This window comes from Schistocerca americana, chromosome X (genome assembly GCF_021461395.2).
Source record: "Schistocerca americana isolate TAMUIC-IGC-003095 chromosome X, iqSchAmer2.1, whole genome shotgun sequence".
Classification (NCBI taxonomy): domain Eukaryota; kingdom Metazoa; phylum Arthropoda; class Insecta; order Orthoptera; family Acrididae; genus Schistocerca; species Schistocerca americana.
In genome coordinates this window covers 372,636,096-372,655,125 of record NC_060130.1, presented here as the reverse complement: position 1 = coordinate 372,655,125, position 19,030 = coordinate 372,636,096, and the positions used below count along the sequence as shown (strand labels likewise).

At 42.9% G+C, this 19,030-nt stretch overlaps 1 protein-coding gene across 2 annotated transcripts in view; it reads right to left on the bottom strand.

Moving 5' to 3' along the window:
* Positions 1 to 19,030, bottom strand: part of LOC124556729 (5'-AMP-activated protein kinase catalytic subunit alpha-2) — a 156,317-nt gene that overhangs the window by 61,233 nt on the left and 76,054 nt on the right. For both annotated transcript variants that reach the window (XM_047130727.1, XM_047130728.1), the window contains 3 exons: positions 18,266 to 18,494; positions 18,077 to 18,172; positions 13,319 to 13,389 (listed from right to left, as the gene is read on the bottom strand). In XM_047130727.1, coding sequence (XP_046986683.1) covers positions 13,319 to 13,389; positions 18,077 to 18,172; positions 18,266 to 18,494 — 396 coding nt within the window. The remainder of the gene's footprint in view (positions 1 to 13,318; positions 13,390 to 18,076; positions 18,173 to 18,265; positions 18,495 to 19,030) is intronic.

Sequence of the window (19,030 nt, the reverse complement as noted above, 5' to 3'; positions counted from 1 at the left end):
TGCGTGCGTCCTCTACATGTGGCGCTGTCAGCCAGCCATGCAGCAGCCACGCCACCTAAGCGGTCAGCCAGCCAGCGGCCGCTAGACTTGGACTCAGTGCTGATTTGGCTGTTACAGTGTACACACGTCTTTCTTTGTTTACTTGATCTGTGACTTACACGTATTGTGTCGTCCTTGAAATATATTTGTTAAACTTGACATTATAACAATTAGCGATGAGGTAGTGAATTTTTCTTTTTCATCGTTGACCCACAGGTTTCCATGGCTACTTTAGAGTAACTATTGCAAGGTCTCATTGAACAGCAAACCCTTCTCACATCTGCGATTCGTGATTTCGTTGTGGCAGCCAATGCGGGACGTCTCTCGTCGTTGTCTCTACCTCCTTTTCCTCTTTACGACGAGACGGCGGAAGACTGGTCTGATTACGAAAAACGTCTTCAACAGCACTTCTTGGCATTTCATGTCGCAGATGACCAAACATGTAAGTCTCTGTTCCTTTCATGGATTTCACCTCAAATGTATCGGTTGTTGTTGCAATTGGCTCCTTTGAAAGATCCTGCGTCTCTGTCCTTTGCTGAATTGTGCTCACTTCTGTTCGTGTATTTTCAAAAGCATATGCATGTGGTAGCCTCTCGTGTTGCCTTTTATCGTTGTCAAAAACAACCGACTCAATCCTATCGTGCTTGGGCTGCTGAACTTCATGGCTTCAGTCGAAAGTGTAAATTTGTTACTGATGTTCACAAAGAATCCTATGTCGATTCCATGGTACTGGATGCTATTATCCGGTTGGCGCCCGACAAAGAAGTTAGGCAACGTGCCCTTCAGTTGGCAAATCCAACTCTAGATGAAGTCCTATCCATCACTCAGGCAGGGGGTGACGTCGGGGAAATAAAACCTCTGTGTGCTGTTGACGAAGCGTGCGGAGTGTCCCCGCCGGCCGACGTGGCTGCAGTACGCTCCCAAGCGCAGCATAAACAAACCTCTAAGAAACTGCAGCAAAACCCACGGCAACTTCCTTCATGTCCGCAGTGTTTTACGAAACATTCCCGGGAGGACTGTCCCCAACGTTTGGCCGTGTGTTACAAATGCAAAAAGAAGGGTCATGTGTCATCCGTTTGCAAATCCGACCACATACCTGACGTTCATGAACGTGACGCTGATTCCGCTTCTGTGTTGTCTGTCAATGGTACTTCTTCACTTTCAGGGAAGTTATTCCTCACTGTCCAAATCCTTGGTCGGGATGTTCGCATGCAGGTGGATACTGGTTCTGCTGCCACTATCATCAATTCTCAGACGTATCTTCAGTTGGGTTCTCCAATCCTATCACCTGTCACTAGGCAATTACGGACGTACAATAAACAGAAGATTTCTCTCTTGGGACAATTTAATGCTGAGGTATCTTACAAATCTGTTGTTCGTACTGGTCCCATATTTGTGGTCAACCATAGCAACGCAGAGAATCTTTTTGATTTTGATGCCTTTCGCGTTTTTGGGTTCTCCATAGATGACTCTGTCAATATCGTCTCTGATGCTATTCCTTATGCTCAACTGGATTCCTTGTCGACGACATTTTCGTCCCTTTTTTCTCCTGGGTTAGGCCGTGCAAATGACTTTGAAGCTCATATCACTGTCAAACCCACTGCTTGGCCTAAGATTTTTCAGGCTCAGCCCATTCCTGTGGCCCTTCGAGATCGGATCAAACGGGAGCTGGATCGTTTCACTGCTTCGGGGGTCTTGCTTCCTGTCACTTCCAGTGAGTGATCCTCTCCTGTCGTTGTCGTTGCTAAGCCCAATGGTGATATTCGTCTCTGTGGCGATTTCAAAGCCACTGTAAATGCTCAATGCAGCATCGACACTTACCCTATGCCCCGACCTGAAGAACTGTTCACTAAACTTGCTGGAGGCCAGTATTTTTCTAAACTTGACCTGTCAGAAGCTTGTCATCAACTTCCTCTCAACGCTGCTTCCTGGCAGTTTCTGGTCCTTAACACGCCTTTCGGCCTCTATCAATACCAACGATTGCCATTCAGGGTTGCCAGTGCCCCTGCTCTCTTTCAGCGATTCTTGGAACAATTATTGCTCCCTGTCCCGGGGTGTGCAAAATTACATGTACGACATTGTTTTCAATGGCTCCACCACTGAAGAACGTCTTCAGAATCTACGCACACTATTTTTTGTCTTACAGACTGCCGGTCTTAAGTGTATTCTTCAGAAATCAAAATTTTTTCAGGCATCTATCACGTACTTGGGGTTTCAACTCTCTCGGGATGGTATTCGTCCGCATCAGCAAACTGTCGCTGCGATCGATGCCCTTCCTCGCCCTACACCTGTTAAGGAACTGCAGGCCTTCTTGGGGAAAATAGCATACTATCACAGGTTTTTACCATCTGCGGCTTCGGTGGCCGTTGCATCACCTGTTGCATAAAAACGTGCCTTTTCACTGGTCCGCATCATGCGATGCGGCTTTCCAGAAATTGAAGACTATGCTGAAACAGGCCCCGTGCCTGGCTACTAATCAACCTGGCCAACATCTTGTTCTTGCCACGGACACCTCTCAATACGGGGTTGATGCAGTCCTTGCGCACCCATTGGTTATGCCTCCAAAACGCTCACGGGTGCCCAACAAAAGTATTCTCAAATTGAAAAAGAAGCTTTGGCCATTATTTATGCTCTTCATAAGTTTGGTGTTTTTCTCTACGGATCCAAATTTCATCTTGTTATGGACCACAAACCACTTGTTTCATTATTTCATCCATCAATTTCACTTCCCGACAACCGCCCTCAGCATTGGGCTCTTTACTTGTCTCGTTTAAATTATGAGATTCGTTTCCAGCCGACGGCTCAACATGCGAAAGCTGATGCACTGTCTCGCCTTCCCATGGGTCCTGATCTGGCATTTGATAGGGATGAACTTTTGCGTTTCCACCTGGATGTTGCCGAGCAGCGGGTTGTGGATGGGTTCCCCATCAACGGGGACCAGCTGGCGGCTGCTACAGGTTCTGATCCTACCCTCTCCCGGGTTTTACGCTGTATTCAAAAGGGTTGGCCAGATCATCTGTCCACTAAGACTTCTGATCTGTTGCGGAACTACTACGCTTTGCGTTACCGCCTCACGGCTAGGGAAGGTGTTATCCTCCTTTCCACTGACAATGGTTCGCCGCGTGTTGTGGTAGCTGCGTCTGTGTGTGCTTCGGTCTTGCGCCTCCTTCACCAAGGGCACTGGGGTGTCTCTCGCACAAAATCTCTGGCACACCGTCATGTGTACTGGCCCAGCATCGACTCTGAAATCGCACACATGGTCGCTGCCTGCAGCCCTTGTACATCACAGGCCGCCGCCCCGAAGTCATCTTTGTCACCGTGGCCTTCGCCTGAGAAGCCCTGGGAGCATATTCATGCTGACTTCACGGGATCTTTTTTAGGTACTTATTGGCTTCTCGTTATTGACGCCTACTCTAACTTTCCTTTCATTGTCCGTTGCACGTTGCCTACCATCGCGGCAACCACCAATGCTCTAGCTCGCATTTTCTGTTTGGAAAGCCTTCCCTCTACTCTTGTTACTGATAATTTGCCTCTTCCAATTTCGCAGATTTTTGTGCCCGTCACGGCATCACGCATGTCACGGCCCCTCCGTTCCATCCACAGTCAAACGGTGAGGGTGAACGACTGGTCCGCACATTTAAGGCTCAGATGAGTAAACTCCTGACTTCTTCTGCTGCTCATGATGCGCTTCTCCAATTTCTGGCTTCTTACCGTTTCACCCCCATGGGCGACCACAGCCCGGCTGAGCTCTTACATGGCCGACAGCCCCGCACGCTACTTCATCTTCTACGGCCTTCCACCTCACGGCCGCCGGCGACCTTGTATGGGTACGGAGATAAAGCAGGCGGCCAAAATGGTGTCCTGGCCACATCTTACGACACCGTGGCTGACGCCTGTATGAAATCCAGACGGACACCGGTGTTGCAGTGAGTCATTCAGACCAACTTCGGCCTCGTGTGCCGGCAACGCCTGTTCTAAATGCTGCTACACCACCTTCGGCTCTACCTGATACTCGGGATCTTGGAATCTCTCATTAATCACAACGCAGCCCTCTTACCATCATCTCGGTGCCAGCACAAGAACTGACGGCATCAGGAGACGTGCCCATGCATGAACCAGATGACCATCATCTGTCGTAGCAACTCTACTCACCTCCTTCTCTTACGGACACCGACACATCGGCCATGTCTCTTGTTGTAACAACCGGACCTGCCACAATGGGCAGATTGGGGCACGGGGCCCCAGCAGATTCAACCCCCATGTCTCCTGTCCTCTCGACCCACTATCATCAGGGACACTTCCGTCCATACGGGAAGCCTCCTCCTCGACACTTTACAGCCAGTCAAACAACACCTATGGATGTTAGCAATCTACAGGCCACCTCCATCAAGACCAGTGCAAAAAATTCAAAGGGGGAAAAAGTGTTGTGACTCGCCAATCTTTCAAAGTGCCGCCGCGCAGTTACGCGCATCCTCTACATGCGGCACTGCCTGCCAGCCATGCAGCAGCCATGCCACCTAAGCGGCCAGCCAGCCAGCGGCCGCTAGACTTGGACTCAGTGCTGATTTGACTGTCACAGTGTACACACGTCTTACTTTGTTTACGTGATCTGTAACTTCATGTATTGTGTCGTCCTTGAAATATATTTGTTAAACTTGGCGTTATAACACAATTGTTTATTGACACTTGGGAATGTTCCCTTGTTAGTAAGGATTCCTGGATGGCCGAGTCCACATAGACCATCATCACAGCAGGTTTGGCATATAGAGCCACTGTCAGCATGGTGACTTATCACACTTGCAGTGAGATGCAAAGTCGGTGCAGGGCTGTCTTACCTTGCAGCAGATCCTTATCTCCTTGCCACCATTTTGTGCTGTCGCCAAGATCGACACAATCCACGGGTGTGGAAATGCTTTCTATTCTAGACAAAGCATAGTTGTTAATGTTGTTTGAACCATTTACTTGCTGACTGACATTGTAAAGTTGGTTGACGATTAGGGTAAAGGACTAAACAGTGAGATCATCAGTTCCTTGGTCAAGAGCTCGTTCATTCAGAGGTAGTTATGTCCACCAGCAATGTTCTTGGATGAGGAAATTACTTAGGAGTAGTAAAAGTGAGGCACTGAAGGTAATACTGATGCCAGAGATGAAAGAATGATTTACAGAGATGTAAACGTATATAGTTACATAGGTTAGAGCAGACAAATAGTCTTCCAGCACTCAGCCATGGCGAGGAACCCCCCACCACCACCAACCCAATTTCAGGTGAAAGCAGTGGAGTAATGAGTACTTTTTAGTCAAGAGATCCAGAAAGGAAAAGGTTAAAAATGTAATGGATATCAGTTGGACCATCAGTAATAAAACAAGATGAGAGAAATAAATGGCTGTCCCCCAGGGCTCTGCACATGCAGGAGGCATGCCCTCCCAGCTGTCCTCACCTCTGATCCCTCATAGGCAAAGCACTGAAGAGGAAGACAGCACCCACTAATCAACAGAGTGCTATTCCTAAAACTTCAAAACAGGATGCAGCTGAAAAAGAAGCTAACTGCCTAAAAGTAATGAAAACAGAGGAAAGGATGGATGAGGGGGCAGCAGGCAAAGTGGTCAGGGTCGAGGGTCTCCCTGACCCAGCACGTGGCAGGAGATACCCCGACCCAATCTGTCCCGCTCTCACCCCATAAAATGTTATATCTGAAAAAAAAACAGTCACAGAGAAAAGAAAGAACCAGTTCAATTGTCCATGAGTTGTCTGACAACATGAGAGATGAAGAATTCAAAAGACCATGCTCAGCAGGGTCAGCCAGAAGGAGGGGGCATTCCACCAAGATATGAGCAATTGTCAGTAAGGCTCCACAACTACAATGCACAACAAAAACTGTGTGTTAGTCAGGTACGACCAATGTAGAGGCACTATACAATGGTGGATTCCTTCTGGGAGGAATGGAAGGAAGAGTACACTGCAGCAGCAGTCTCCCCGACAGTGTGGTGTTAGGTGGCAATAGCCCACCAGATGATGGTCTATGTCTGAGTGAGCAGAGGCCTTTGTTGCACCTTCAAATGCACTCCTGGTGTTCTCAAAGTGAATGGGGGATGAGTAATTAAGTCTCTAGCCAAACAGCTGGCCAGTTTGTTCCCTAGGATACCTACACGTGTGGGACCCAGAAAAAGACAACTGAGCAGGCAGTACGATCAAGTTCAGAGCGAAGGTCATGAATCACAGATATCACAGGGTGACAAGAGTAACAATGTGAAATGGTCTGGAATTTGCCCATGGGGTAACTACATATTAAAAGGCAGTCAAGCGAGGCCCATTTAATAAAATGGAGGTCTCTGTTAATGGCCCTCAGTTTCATTGAAAAAATGCTAGATATTTCCAGCAACAAATGGTGTTCCTGATTGGAGGGAGATGTAAAAGCATAACCTGCCCCATACATGGTTTTAGAGCTTTCAGTGTAAATTGCACTCTGATATCCTGAAGAACTGAAAGGAACAGATGCAAGAAGGACTTGAGGGTGGCTGTAACTTTAGGTCTTCGAAATATAAACATCATTTCAAAAGTCCTGCACACTGCACTTGCATGACCATTTTGGTGGTGTGATCAAGCTAAAATTCACATCAGCTGTGAGCAAGACTTTAGGCATGATGGTCATATGTCTTTGCTGATTCACATGGCTGTGTCATGAGTAATTCAGTTTAAAAATGAAGTTGATATGGAGTCAGGTCAGATTACACGTAATGAACAGTGTTCCTACATCACAATCAAATATTTACGTGAAAAGAACCCAACGGAAATTTACAATGCTTTGAGAGAGGTGTGTGGGAGTAGTGTAGTAGATTGTAGCACAGTATCATGGTGGTCTGCTCATTTCCAGGGAGTTTGGGTACGCACAAGAAGTGCAAAACCGTCAGCTGTAGCAGACTACATCTCTCAGGTAATTTTTAACATTTTGAGAGAGGATTGATGAGAAAAATGTGAGAAAATTGCATATGATCCCAGGGTGTCTGTCACTTTAATTTACAGAATCATAACTGAAAAGTTAAAGATGAGAAAAGTTGCTGTCAGATTGGTTTCACATGACCTGAGTGAAGAGTAGAAAGCAGATTGCAGAAGAATTGCTTCAGTGTTATCAAACACACAGAGAACAGATTCTGAAAAGCATTGTTGCTCTTGATGAAACCTGGATACAAGATTTTGAGCCAGAACTAAAGTCTCAGTCTTCGTAATGGAAAAGTTCCAACTCTTCATGTCCAAAAAAATTCCGAAACTCCGCCACCAACAATCAAAGCTGACATTGATGATGATGATCTTTTGGTATGAAATGAATGGAGTCATAGCAGCAATGAACAGAATGCCCCATGGGATATCTGTAACACGTGCATACGAAGGTGGTTTGAAAAGTTCTCGGAATCACCACGAGAGGTCAACACTAGCGCAATGAGTTATTCACGTGATATTCATTGGACTGTTGCCTGTAAACATGTGCCACATCAGTGATCTTGGAAGGGAGCTGTGGCAATGATGTGGCTCTGTTGTTGTTCCCGTGTAGTGATTTGCGAAGACTGAAAAAATATCGAGATTTGTGCAGTGATGAAGTACTTCGTAAAGAAAGGTATGAAAGCAATGGACATTCCTGTCGATTTACAAATACATTGGGGACTCTGCTCCTTCATATTCTACTGTTGCCAAGTGGATAAATGAATTAAAATTTGGTCGGTAGAGCTTAGATGATGATCTGCGCAGTGGTTGGCCAAGATGTGTCACTACGCCAGAAATCATTGCAAAAGTGCACAAAATGGTCATGGAGGATCGCCGACTGAAAGTGCATGAAATTGCTCACGCTTGCCAGATGTCGTCTGAAAGGGTATATCACATTCTAACTGAAGAATTAGAAATGAAAAAAATTATCTGCAAGATGGGTGCCACGACTCTTGATGCTGGATCAAAAACACATGAGAATGGAGATATCGGAACAACGGTTGGCCCATTTTAGGAGGAACGAACAAGATTTTTTGTGCCAGTTTGTGACCACAGATGAAAATTGGGTGCACTACTATACCCCAGAGACAAAACAACAGTCAAAGCAGTGTAAACATGCTGATTCTCTGCCACCAAAGAAAGTAAAGACAATTCCTTCGGCGGGAAAGGTCGAGACATCGATGTTCCGGGATGCGAAGGGGATTCTGTTTGTAGATTATCTCCCACTGGATGAACAATTACTGGAGAAAACTACACTAACCTCCTGGACAAACTGCAACAAAAGATATACGTAACACAGCCAGGTTTTGCAAGGAAGAAAGTCATCTTCCATCAAGACAATGCGTGTCCGCACACATGTGCCGTCACCATGGCAAAATTACTTGAACAAAGGTATGAATTGTTGCCAAGCCCACCTTATTCACCTGATATGGCTCCATCAGACTTCCATCTCTTCCATACACTGAAAATTTTTCTTGCTGGATGAAGATTCACTTCAAACGAAGAATTAATAGCTGGAGTTGACAACTATTCTGCAGGCCTGGAGGAAGCTTGTTTTCGAGGTGGGAGCAAGGCACTGGAACATTGCTGGACCTAGTGCATTAATCTGCAAGGAGACTACATTGAAAAATAAAAAAAAGTTTCACGGATGTAAGAACTTTTTTTCTATTCTGTTCTGAGAACTTTTCAAACCACCTTCATACTACGAGCTGTTTTGTGCAAAATGTTTTGCACATGAAAATTTGTCAAAGAAAGTTGACATACTTGCATTTGGTGTCATCATTTTGCACAATAACACATGACTGCATATTGCCCTACCAGTGAAAGAAATGCTAGACAACTACGAATGGGAAAAACTTCCCAACCACCATACAGTCCTGATATGAGCTCACCCAACTTTGATTTGTTTCCCAAACTGAAGGAACAACTCCACGGAAAACATTTTGATATAACTGATGAAGCTTCCCATGAGGTGACCTGAGTAATCAGGAAGCTCAACAATAAAGGTGCCCTGCTAGGAATACAGAATCCCACAGTGTGCAGAATCCCACAGTGCGCAGAACCACTGAAATGACCCTTGTAGATTGGTCCTAATTTATTGCCTGGGTACCAAGCAAGGGGGGTTGTGCGAGAAAACACAGGGGTTACATTCTACGGAGGGTAGGCAGAGATGCTGGCAGAGGGCTGCAAGGCACATTCCAACTGGTAATCCAGTGTGAAGATGAGTGTCACTGGGTCAATGTCACTTGTACGCAAAATTAATAGGATATGTTGTATGACCGGGAAATTTTTGAATGCATAGGTGAGCAATAGTTGGTTCCATGGGAACTGAAGTGGGAAGAGCCTCAATTTGGCAAGGAGACTGTCTAAGGGACCAGTCCGGAAGGTGCCTGTAGCCAGTTCAACTCCACAATGATGGATTAGGTCTCACAATTTCAATGCCAAAGGTGCCACCGAGGCGTAAACCTAGCAACCATAGTCAAAGTGGGATTGGATCCGAGCCCAGCAGACAGGAAGGAGAGTAGTGCTATCCACATCGCAAGAGGTGTTGGCAATGAAGCAGAGAGCATTAACTTTCACATGCGGTTAGTCTTTTGTTGGCAAATATGTGGCAGCCAAGTCAGCTTCTTTCAAAGAGGAGTCCCACAATTCAGGACTGTGCAACAATGTCCAAGTACTGTGTATCCAAGCAGAGTTCTGGATCACGATGAACCATGGTACAGTGACAGAAATGCATGAACCCTGTTTTTGCAGGAGAGAACTGGAAACAATAGGAAATGGTCCAAGCAAACGCCCATTGGACAGTGCCCTGGAGCTAATGTCTAGCCAACACTACAGAGTGGGAGCTGTACCAAGGACAAGTCATCGACATACAGCGCAGGCCTGACCAGTCCGGACACTTAGCACAGAGGTCTGTGGGACACTGTTCTCTTGGACCCATGGAGAGCTGAGCGAAATACCATCCCTAACCGAGGCCAACCGGTGGGCTAAAAACTGACGAGTGAAATACGGTATGGATCCTCAAAAGCCCCGGTCATAGAGGACAAGTAAAATGTGATGGCAGCAGGCATTGTCATATATCTTACGTATGTCAAAAAAGACTGCAATGAAGTGTTGGGGCATTTACAAAAAGCCTATCAGACTGCTGTTTCCAACCTAACCAGATGGTCAGTAGTGGATTTTTCTTCCTGGAAACCACACTGATACAGGGACATAAAGCTTCAAGATTTAAGAAGCCAGCATAATCGCTGGGTAACCATCCTTTCAAGCAGTTTGCAGAGAACACTGGTGAGGCTAGTCAGCCAGTAACTGTTGATGAATGTTGGCTTTGTATTGGAAAGATGATACGATCTTGACACGGCAAAGGGAAGACACTGTTCAACTAAAAACAGTTGAAGACCCTGAGGGGATGGAGGTGTTGAGTAACAATCAGATGTTGTATCACCTGATTATGAATGGAATTACGGGCCGTGGCCATATCGTGAGACACAGTGAATGGTTCATTACATAATTCAGCATGCTGAAGGGCAAAGGGAAGGGGAATGTCTTCCATTTGTCATTTACATATCCAGAAGGCAGGTATGTAAGAAGAGAATGCTGATGCCATTACAAAGATCTGTCGTTAATTGCAAATTAACATTTAGTGGTTGATTTGCACTGGGAAATAGTTATTTTGAGGCTGTGAAAATATGAGTCAGTGGCCAATGGTCTGTATGTACAACGAAAGCATGCCCTTCCATCTGCCAAAAGTTCTGTGTAAAATATTGGCCATGATCACTGAGCATCTGTAATATTTTTGGAGAATAAACCCAGAGGCTGCCAATGCCAATTTACATTCTGTTGTAGCACAGCACCGACAGCATGAGATAGGGCATCTGAGAAAATAGCTAGTGGGGTGTCAGTGATCAGATGAGCAAGGAGGGCACCTTGTGTGAGGCTTGTCTGGCAGGCTTCAAATGCTTCCTGTAGTTCATCAGTCCAAATGACAGGCATGGAACCATGCACTTTGGGGCTGGCTGGTACAGCACAGAGTGGTGCTTGGGGTAAAAAATGATGGTAAAAGTTTATCATCTGCAGGTACCGATGCATTTTGTGTGCCGTTTTTGGGGCTGTGGAAGAGATAAGTGCACTGATGTGCTCCATAGGCAGATACATACATGTTGCGATAACCCAAAATCCCAGAAACGTCACTTCGTTAGCACAAATGACACATTAACCAGATTTATGAAGATTCCATAGTCAACAAACCATCAGAAAAACTAAGCGTAGGTGTCTTTCATGTTCTCCTGAGGGTGATGATGCCACATATTTGTGTATGCAAAGCAGAAGTCTATTTCCCACTAAACTTAACCAATAAAGTGCTAGAAAGTCTGTGCTATGTCCCATACGCCATAAGACACACATGCTAATTCAAACAGTTAAACGGTGTAGGTATTGCAGTTTTCTGAATGTCCTCTGATTCCAGAGGTATTTGGTTATAAGGTTTCACTAGGTATTCAGAGAAAATTAAAATTTAGAACAAAAATGTGAAATGTCTTCTTGTCAAATGAAAAAACATTACTGAATTTTCTTACTTTGAATATTACCTATATTAATAATACTGTGCCATCTCTAGAAATAAAAATGTTGTTTATTTTCTAACTGAAGTTTCACATTTATACACTAAACTTTAATTTTCACCCAATTAGTAATAAAAAATCTGTTAGTTTAGTTGAAAAATTAAGATTCAATACTTTGTTATCCAACATTTCAGTTTGATGATAAATATAGAAGTGAAATAAAAATAACTGCTAGCAACAATCAACCTAGCCAATGCCATTACAATACTAGAATGCTACACGCTCTCCTACACACATGCTCAAAATGTTTTAATTTTATTCTCAACAGTTTTTGGAAACTTCAAAGTCATTTTTTTAGTGTTTCTGTGACATGCATCATACTGCTTTAAGAAAGCAATTTATTTGAGGTATAATAACAAAAAGATTCTTTATTTTTTCCTGGCATGTACAAAGACTTCTCAAGTGAACATCCAGATCTTTGAGATGTTGTTGTTGTGGTCTTCAGTCCTGAGACTGGTTTGATGCAGCTCTCCATGCTACTCTATCCTGTGCAAGCTTCTTCATCTCCCAGTACCTACTGCAGCCTACATCCTTCTGAATCTGCTTAGTGTATTCATCTCTTGGTCTCCCTCTACAATTTTTACCCTCCACGCTGCCCTCCAATACTAAATTGGTGATCCCTCGATGTCTCAGAAAATGTCCTACCAAGCGATCCCTTCTTCTAGTCAAGTTGTACCACTATCTATCTTTGAGATAGATAAACACAATATTTTGACAACAGATGGAGTTGTCATTATCATGTGCTCTGATGGATGGAGGTTGAACTGTACTCATGGGATATCTGCTGCCATCCTATGTCCCTCAGTGGACAACAATGGTGGATCAAAGACTCTTAACTAGGTTTGCAACATAGCATGGTATTACATATGCTATTACTCTGACCAGCACCCTTAGTATTTCCATGCCAATCTCTTTTTGACATTTGTGCTTTGATTGTTGAATTCTGCGAGTGACTTCTGACTGTGAATTCTGCGAGTGACTTCTGACTGTGATGGCTGCCAATTCTTACTTATTAGGAAGACACTGGAACTGATTCTGCACTAAACAAAACTTATAACTGTTTTTCAGGTACCAAAGGTCATTAAGTATACCCAAATTTACCTTTACATTCAAAGACAAATAATCAATGTTAAATTTTCCTTCAGTGTGCTACTAAGTGTTCAGATAACCTACGAAAAAAGCTTCCCTTCACAGTTCAATATTTTATAAGTGCGTTAAGGCACAAATTTTCCATTCTGGTAAAGATTCATTTTATACATGCTTTGAAATGGAAATCAAAATGTCCAAACTTTTGCTTGAAATACTCTTAGTATTCTTCATTTATCAGATTTTATGATATCCGGTACACAAACTTACCGCAGCAAGTACAACAAAAAAACACTAAAATACTGATACCAAGCAGAATGGCCATGATTTTATCTGTCATCACACAATATATAAGAAACAATTTTGCACTTAAACACTCTGAACACAATTGATACTCGACAGCTAATTTAAGAATTTAGCTGCAATTTGCTTTATCTGGCATTCATGAAAATGTAATACATCACTGCAAATAGAACAAAAATATGAGGAAAATATTGCACTGGTGTAAAATGTTGAACAAGTAATAAAAAGTATTTGGTAAGTTCACCAACCATTGAAACTGCTGAATATTTAAAAAACTACACAATTCAATACTCACATAGTTTAGTGCTTTCATTGCTCTGTAGACTTCATTCATAATGTCGTTGGGTTTGCTCTGTGATCTAATACCTGTAAGAGGTAATAAATTTAACTTGATAAATTCACACACATATTTTTCTGTAACTTATGTACAAGTACTGTGTCTTGAGTATTGAACCATCATCATTAATTTGGAAAAAATGGTTACCTTTGAAATTGTCCATTGCAAGAAGAAAAAACTTAATAAATTCAAGAAATTATTTACATTCTACTAACGACAGCAGTTCAACTCCTCACATCAGTTGCTTCAACAATGTAGAAATAAAATCATCTGATGCTTGTTGCATAACAACATAGGCCTTCATATTTTGCTTCAGTGATTCTGGTTCTACATTTCAAAAAATGGTTCAAATGGCTCTGAGCACTGTGGGACATCTGAGGTCATCAGTCCCGTAGAACTTATAACTACTTAAACCTAACTAACCTAAGGACATCACACATATCCATGCCCGAGGCAGGATTCGAACCTGCGATAGTAGTGGTTGCATGGTTCCAGACTGAAGCGCCTAGAACTACTCGGTCACCTCGGCCGGCTCTACATTTCAGTCTTCTTGCTGAGGCCTTCTTCCAGGAACAGGCCTCACACTGTGACATACTAACAGACTTGCAGTATTTCCTGCTTTTATTGCCATAGATGTTGATAGTTAGCTACTGAATATGTTGCCATAACTCATGGAAGCATGTGATGCTGTACTAGTGGCTGTAGGGTAGAGTATGAGAGAGGTTGTGCATAAAGAATTCTTAAAAGAGCATGAGTGAGCTGCACCTCAAGCAACCCATCAAGTCAGCCATAGATGAACACACTGAAAAATGTGGTCAGCATTTAGACAGTGCATACATTCACATTTTATCAAAACTACTGTATAAATGTAAACAAGAAGTCAGAGAGGCAATCAGAATTACTAAATGCCTGGACAGTTTCAATTGTCATTGGCACAAACAAGATGCCACTCATGTTCCGCCCTCCAGCCACCAATACACTGGTAAACACTTCCACAAATAATGGCAATATCACTCAATAACTAATTATCAAAATATGTGGCTATAAATGGGGAAATACTATCCTTAAACTAGCACAAGTTTGACTGTGCACCAAAGTGTGCAGCCAATTCTTGGAACAAGGGTATTACTCAAGAAATTTAATATCAATATAGTTTACAATAATCTCCCAAAAGCTTTATGCGCCATTACTTATTCACAATAGATTTATAAGGACACATAAAAAAATGGAAAGATAAGTCAATTTTTATCCTCCTCCCTTGCTCACCTCATATATGTGGATAAAGCAATGTTTCCAGTGAAGACTGTATGTCTTGAGGTTGGGAATATGGGCAGGAATCACCTACACAGCTGGCTTAAACAACAATTTCTGTGTTCCCAGTTTGGATCCACACCAAATATTTTTCGTAAAATGTTGGCATAAAATCATAACACGTGCTTCATATTAATTTGTAATTTAACCGTCTCTTTAAATGCAGTGCATGCAACTGAGAGGAAGACCGCACTGCAGTTCCTTCTCTAAATCCTCGCACAAACGAAAAAATGGCTGACATCGAAATAAGTGTCCAAGGAATAGAAAAGCAACTGGAATCACTCAATAGAGGAAAGTCCACTGGACCTGACGGGATACCAATTCGATTCTACACAGAGTACGCGAAAGAACTTGCCCCCCTTCTAACAGCCGTGTACCGCAAGTCTCTAGAGGAACGGAGGGGTCCAAATGATTGGAAAAGAGCACAGATAGTCCCAGTCTTCAAGAAGGGTCGTCGAGTACATGCGCAAAACTATAGACCTATATCTCTGACGTCGATCTGTTGTAGAATTTTAGAACATGTTTTTTGCTCGAGTATCATGTCGTTTTTGGAAACCCAGAATCTACTATGTAGGAATCAACATGGATTCCGGAAACAGCGATCGTGTGAGACCCAACTCGCTTTATTTGTTCATGAGACCCAGAAAATATTAGATACAGGCTCCCAGGTAGATGCTATTTTTCTTGACTTCCGGAAGGTGTTCGATACAGTTCCGCACTGTCGCCTGATAAACAAAGTAAGAGCCTACGGAATATCAGACCAGCTGTGTGGCTGGATTGAAGAGTTTTTAGCAAACAGAACACAGCATGTTGTTCTCAATGGAGAGACGTCTACAGACGTTAAAGTAACCTCTGGCGTGCCACAGGGGAGTGTTATGGGACCATTGCTTTTCACAATCTATATAAATGACCTAGTAGATAGTGTCGGAAGTTCCATGCGGCTTTTCGCGGATGATGCTGTAGTATACAGAGAAGTTGCAGCATTAGAAAATTGTAGCGAAATGCAGGAAGATCTGCAGCGGATAGGCACTTGGTGCAGGGAGTGGCAACTGACCCTTAACATAGACAAATGTAATGTATTGCGAATACATAGAAACAAGGATCCTTTACTGTATGGTTATATGATAGCAGAACAAACACTGGTAGCAGTTACTTCTGTAAAATATCTGGGAGTATGCGTACGGAACCATTTGAAGTGGAATGATCATGTAAAATTAATTGTTGGTAAGGCGGGTGCCAGGTTGAGATTCATTGGGAGAGTGCTTAGAAAATGTAGTCCATCAACAAAGGAGGTGGCTTACAAAACACTCGTTCGACCTATACTTGAGTATTGCTCATCAGTGTGGGATCCGTACCAGATCGGTCTGACGGAGGAGATAGAGAAGATCCAAAGAAGAGCGGCGCGTTTCGTCACAGGGTTATTTGGTAACCGTGATAGCGTTACGGAGATGTTTAATAAACTCAAGTGGCAGACTCTGCAAGAGAGGCGCTCTGCATCGCGGTGTAGCTTGCTCACCAGGTTTCGAGAGGGTGCGTTTCTGGATAAGGTATCGAATATATTGTTTCCCCCTACTTATACCTCCCGAGGAGATCACGAATGTAAAATTAGAGAGATTAGAGCGCGCACGGAGGCTTTCAGACAGTCGTTCTTCCCGCGAACCATACGCGACTGGATCAGGAAAGGGAGGTAATGACAGTGGCACGTAAAGTGCCCTCCGCCACACACCGTTGGGTGGCTTGCGGAGTATAAATGTAGATGTAGATGTAAATGTAGAAAGTTCTTGTAAAATGTAAATACTTTTTGATTAAAGAATATCACTCACCAAATAGCAGAAGCTTGAGTTGTCAATAGACACACACAAAAAGACAGAAAACTTGCTAGCTTTCAGAGTGTGTAGGGGCATAGTAGGTGGGGGTGGGGGGAAGTGTTTGCTCACCAAAGGATAACTCCGAAAGCCAGCAAGTTTGTTTCTTGTGTCCCCCCCCCCTGCCCTCCTCCCCCCCCCCCCCCCCCCGCCCCCCCTTGACAACTCAATGCTTCTGCTTTTCAGTGTGTTATCTCCTTTAATCCAAAAGTCTTTAATACAATGGTTACTCAGAGTAGTAAAATGGTTACAGAATATATAAATCACAAGTTTGGAATGTCACCATCGCTGTATGCTCGATGGGCCAGCTACGTAATCACTTTGAACCATATTTTCTTTTCCTTTCCAAAGCTGCCATAGCTCTCAGATTCGCTCAACATTGGACTTTTTACACTCTACTGGTTTCTTTTTAATGCAAACTTTCCTCTGGCTTGCTTTTTTATAATTCTGGGAACATTTGCAAGTCGTATGAGATGAAATCTTTCATTATTTTGTAATTTTCAATTTAATAACAATTTTCATTTATATTTTGGAGAATATTTTTGTTGTCTCACTTTGGGTTCTAGTAGTGCCCTGCAAGCTCTTCACAATGACAGTGTCCCAGCTAAATGCATTTCCATGCTACACCAATTTATAACTTTACACAAAGCTAATTTGTAACAATTATATCCATGCGCCTGCACTGGTACGACGACATCATAGGCAAAACAAATACTGCATGCACACATGTACAGACATGACCTATCCATTGTGGACTCAACCACTGTCTACACATTATTAGTCTCATGGTTATTAGCAATTCAAATCTGATGGTATTCTATTAAACTAGAAAGTGCGACTGATGAGAGAATAGATGTTTTCATGTCAAAAGTTTTAGGGCAACATATGTTGCCAATTACTGGAAGAGATGGACACAGGTGTTCCCACTGCCTGCACTCCAACATGACTGAGAAACAACTGAGAGGTAACATGCTGTTATTTAAAGCCAAGTTCCACACCTGGGACTAGATATTGTCTCTGATGTGCATTTGTTTTCTGAAGCCCGCGGCCATTCCATGAGATGTAGATTCCTGAAGGATTTTTCTGACAGATGAGATGACCAGTGAGATCTTAATAAAAGGTGTGCCAAGCACTGATTCAATAGTAGAACCTATACCTATTTATTAATGTTCCAATAAATGATGTATGTTTCATGGAATGTTGAAACAGGAGCCAGAAAATAACTGTGCACCACAGGCATAGAGCATGCTGGGTGTAGGACAGGGAGGATGTCTGCTGCACTGGAGTGAGGGCATAGACAACCGATTAGGCAGTCTTTTTTACATTTAAATTTTCACTCATCAATCAACTGTCTGGTGGTATATAGTTCCAATTACACTGAAATAATTCTATGAAATCAGCCCTTACAATTTCACCACTATGAAAATCCTCACTTCATTGCAGCATGAAATATAAATATAAAAATAAACATAACTTATTTTAAAATTTAACAGGAAACTGAACTGACTAAAATAAATCTACAATAGAACTTCAGACTTACCTAAATGCCACTTAGCTCTTTTGACTGGAGTTCCTCTAGAGCGTCTGTCAGTTGCCCCACTATTGCTTGTAGCAATAGCTTTATCACGAATGGCAGCTAATACACATACAATCACAATGTTAGAAACATTTCATTATTATAATTATGATGCTATCATGAAATAAAAACAATCAATAACGAGATACTTACGAGCTATTCTTTCAGGATGTGGTCGAATAGGACTAGGATTCAGCTCATTTGGGCTAAATGAAACAGGTGGAGGACTGCTTGCAACATAAAAATCTTTGAGCTCTGCCTTTGCAGCTTCATCGGCAATTCTTTTATTGTCAATTATTAAATGGTATGCAATAGCAAGCTGATCATGAGGATTACCACTCAGCAAGGCATTGTGAACTTCATGTTCCTTCACACCAAATTTCTGTAAGATTAACAAAGCTCATTAGCAGGATAACACACTAGATCAGACCACATAAGAATGAATTTAAAAGCTGGAAAGACAGAAGTGTCTATTGCTTTATACACAATTCCCTGTGGTATTACTGTGAAACAAAACTGAACCTGAAAATGAATTAATGGTGTGGTAGCAATGTCCTCTTACTGCAATGCTTGTTAGGCCATTTATCATTACCTTTCTTCGAGTACACCACTGCACAGTGTAGATGACTGTGACTAGAGCAACATAAACCTACTCTGGTCAAGTCGCATAAATGTAGCTGATGAGTGTAATGTTCCTACCCAATATATAAATTGCTATTACTACTTTGCATAAACACTATAAAGAATCAGCTTAAGATTTTGGTATAAAATATGAGGAATAAGAACTTTATGGTGACAAATCAGCTATCCTATATTACAAACACAGCTGTTGAACATTTATTCCAACAGTAACATCTGAGTTGATGAACCTACAGAGAAGCACCACTGTCTCAGTACAATGTAAAATCCTTGTGTGGG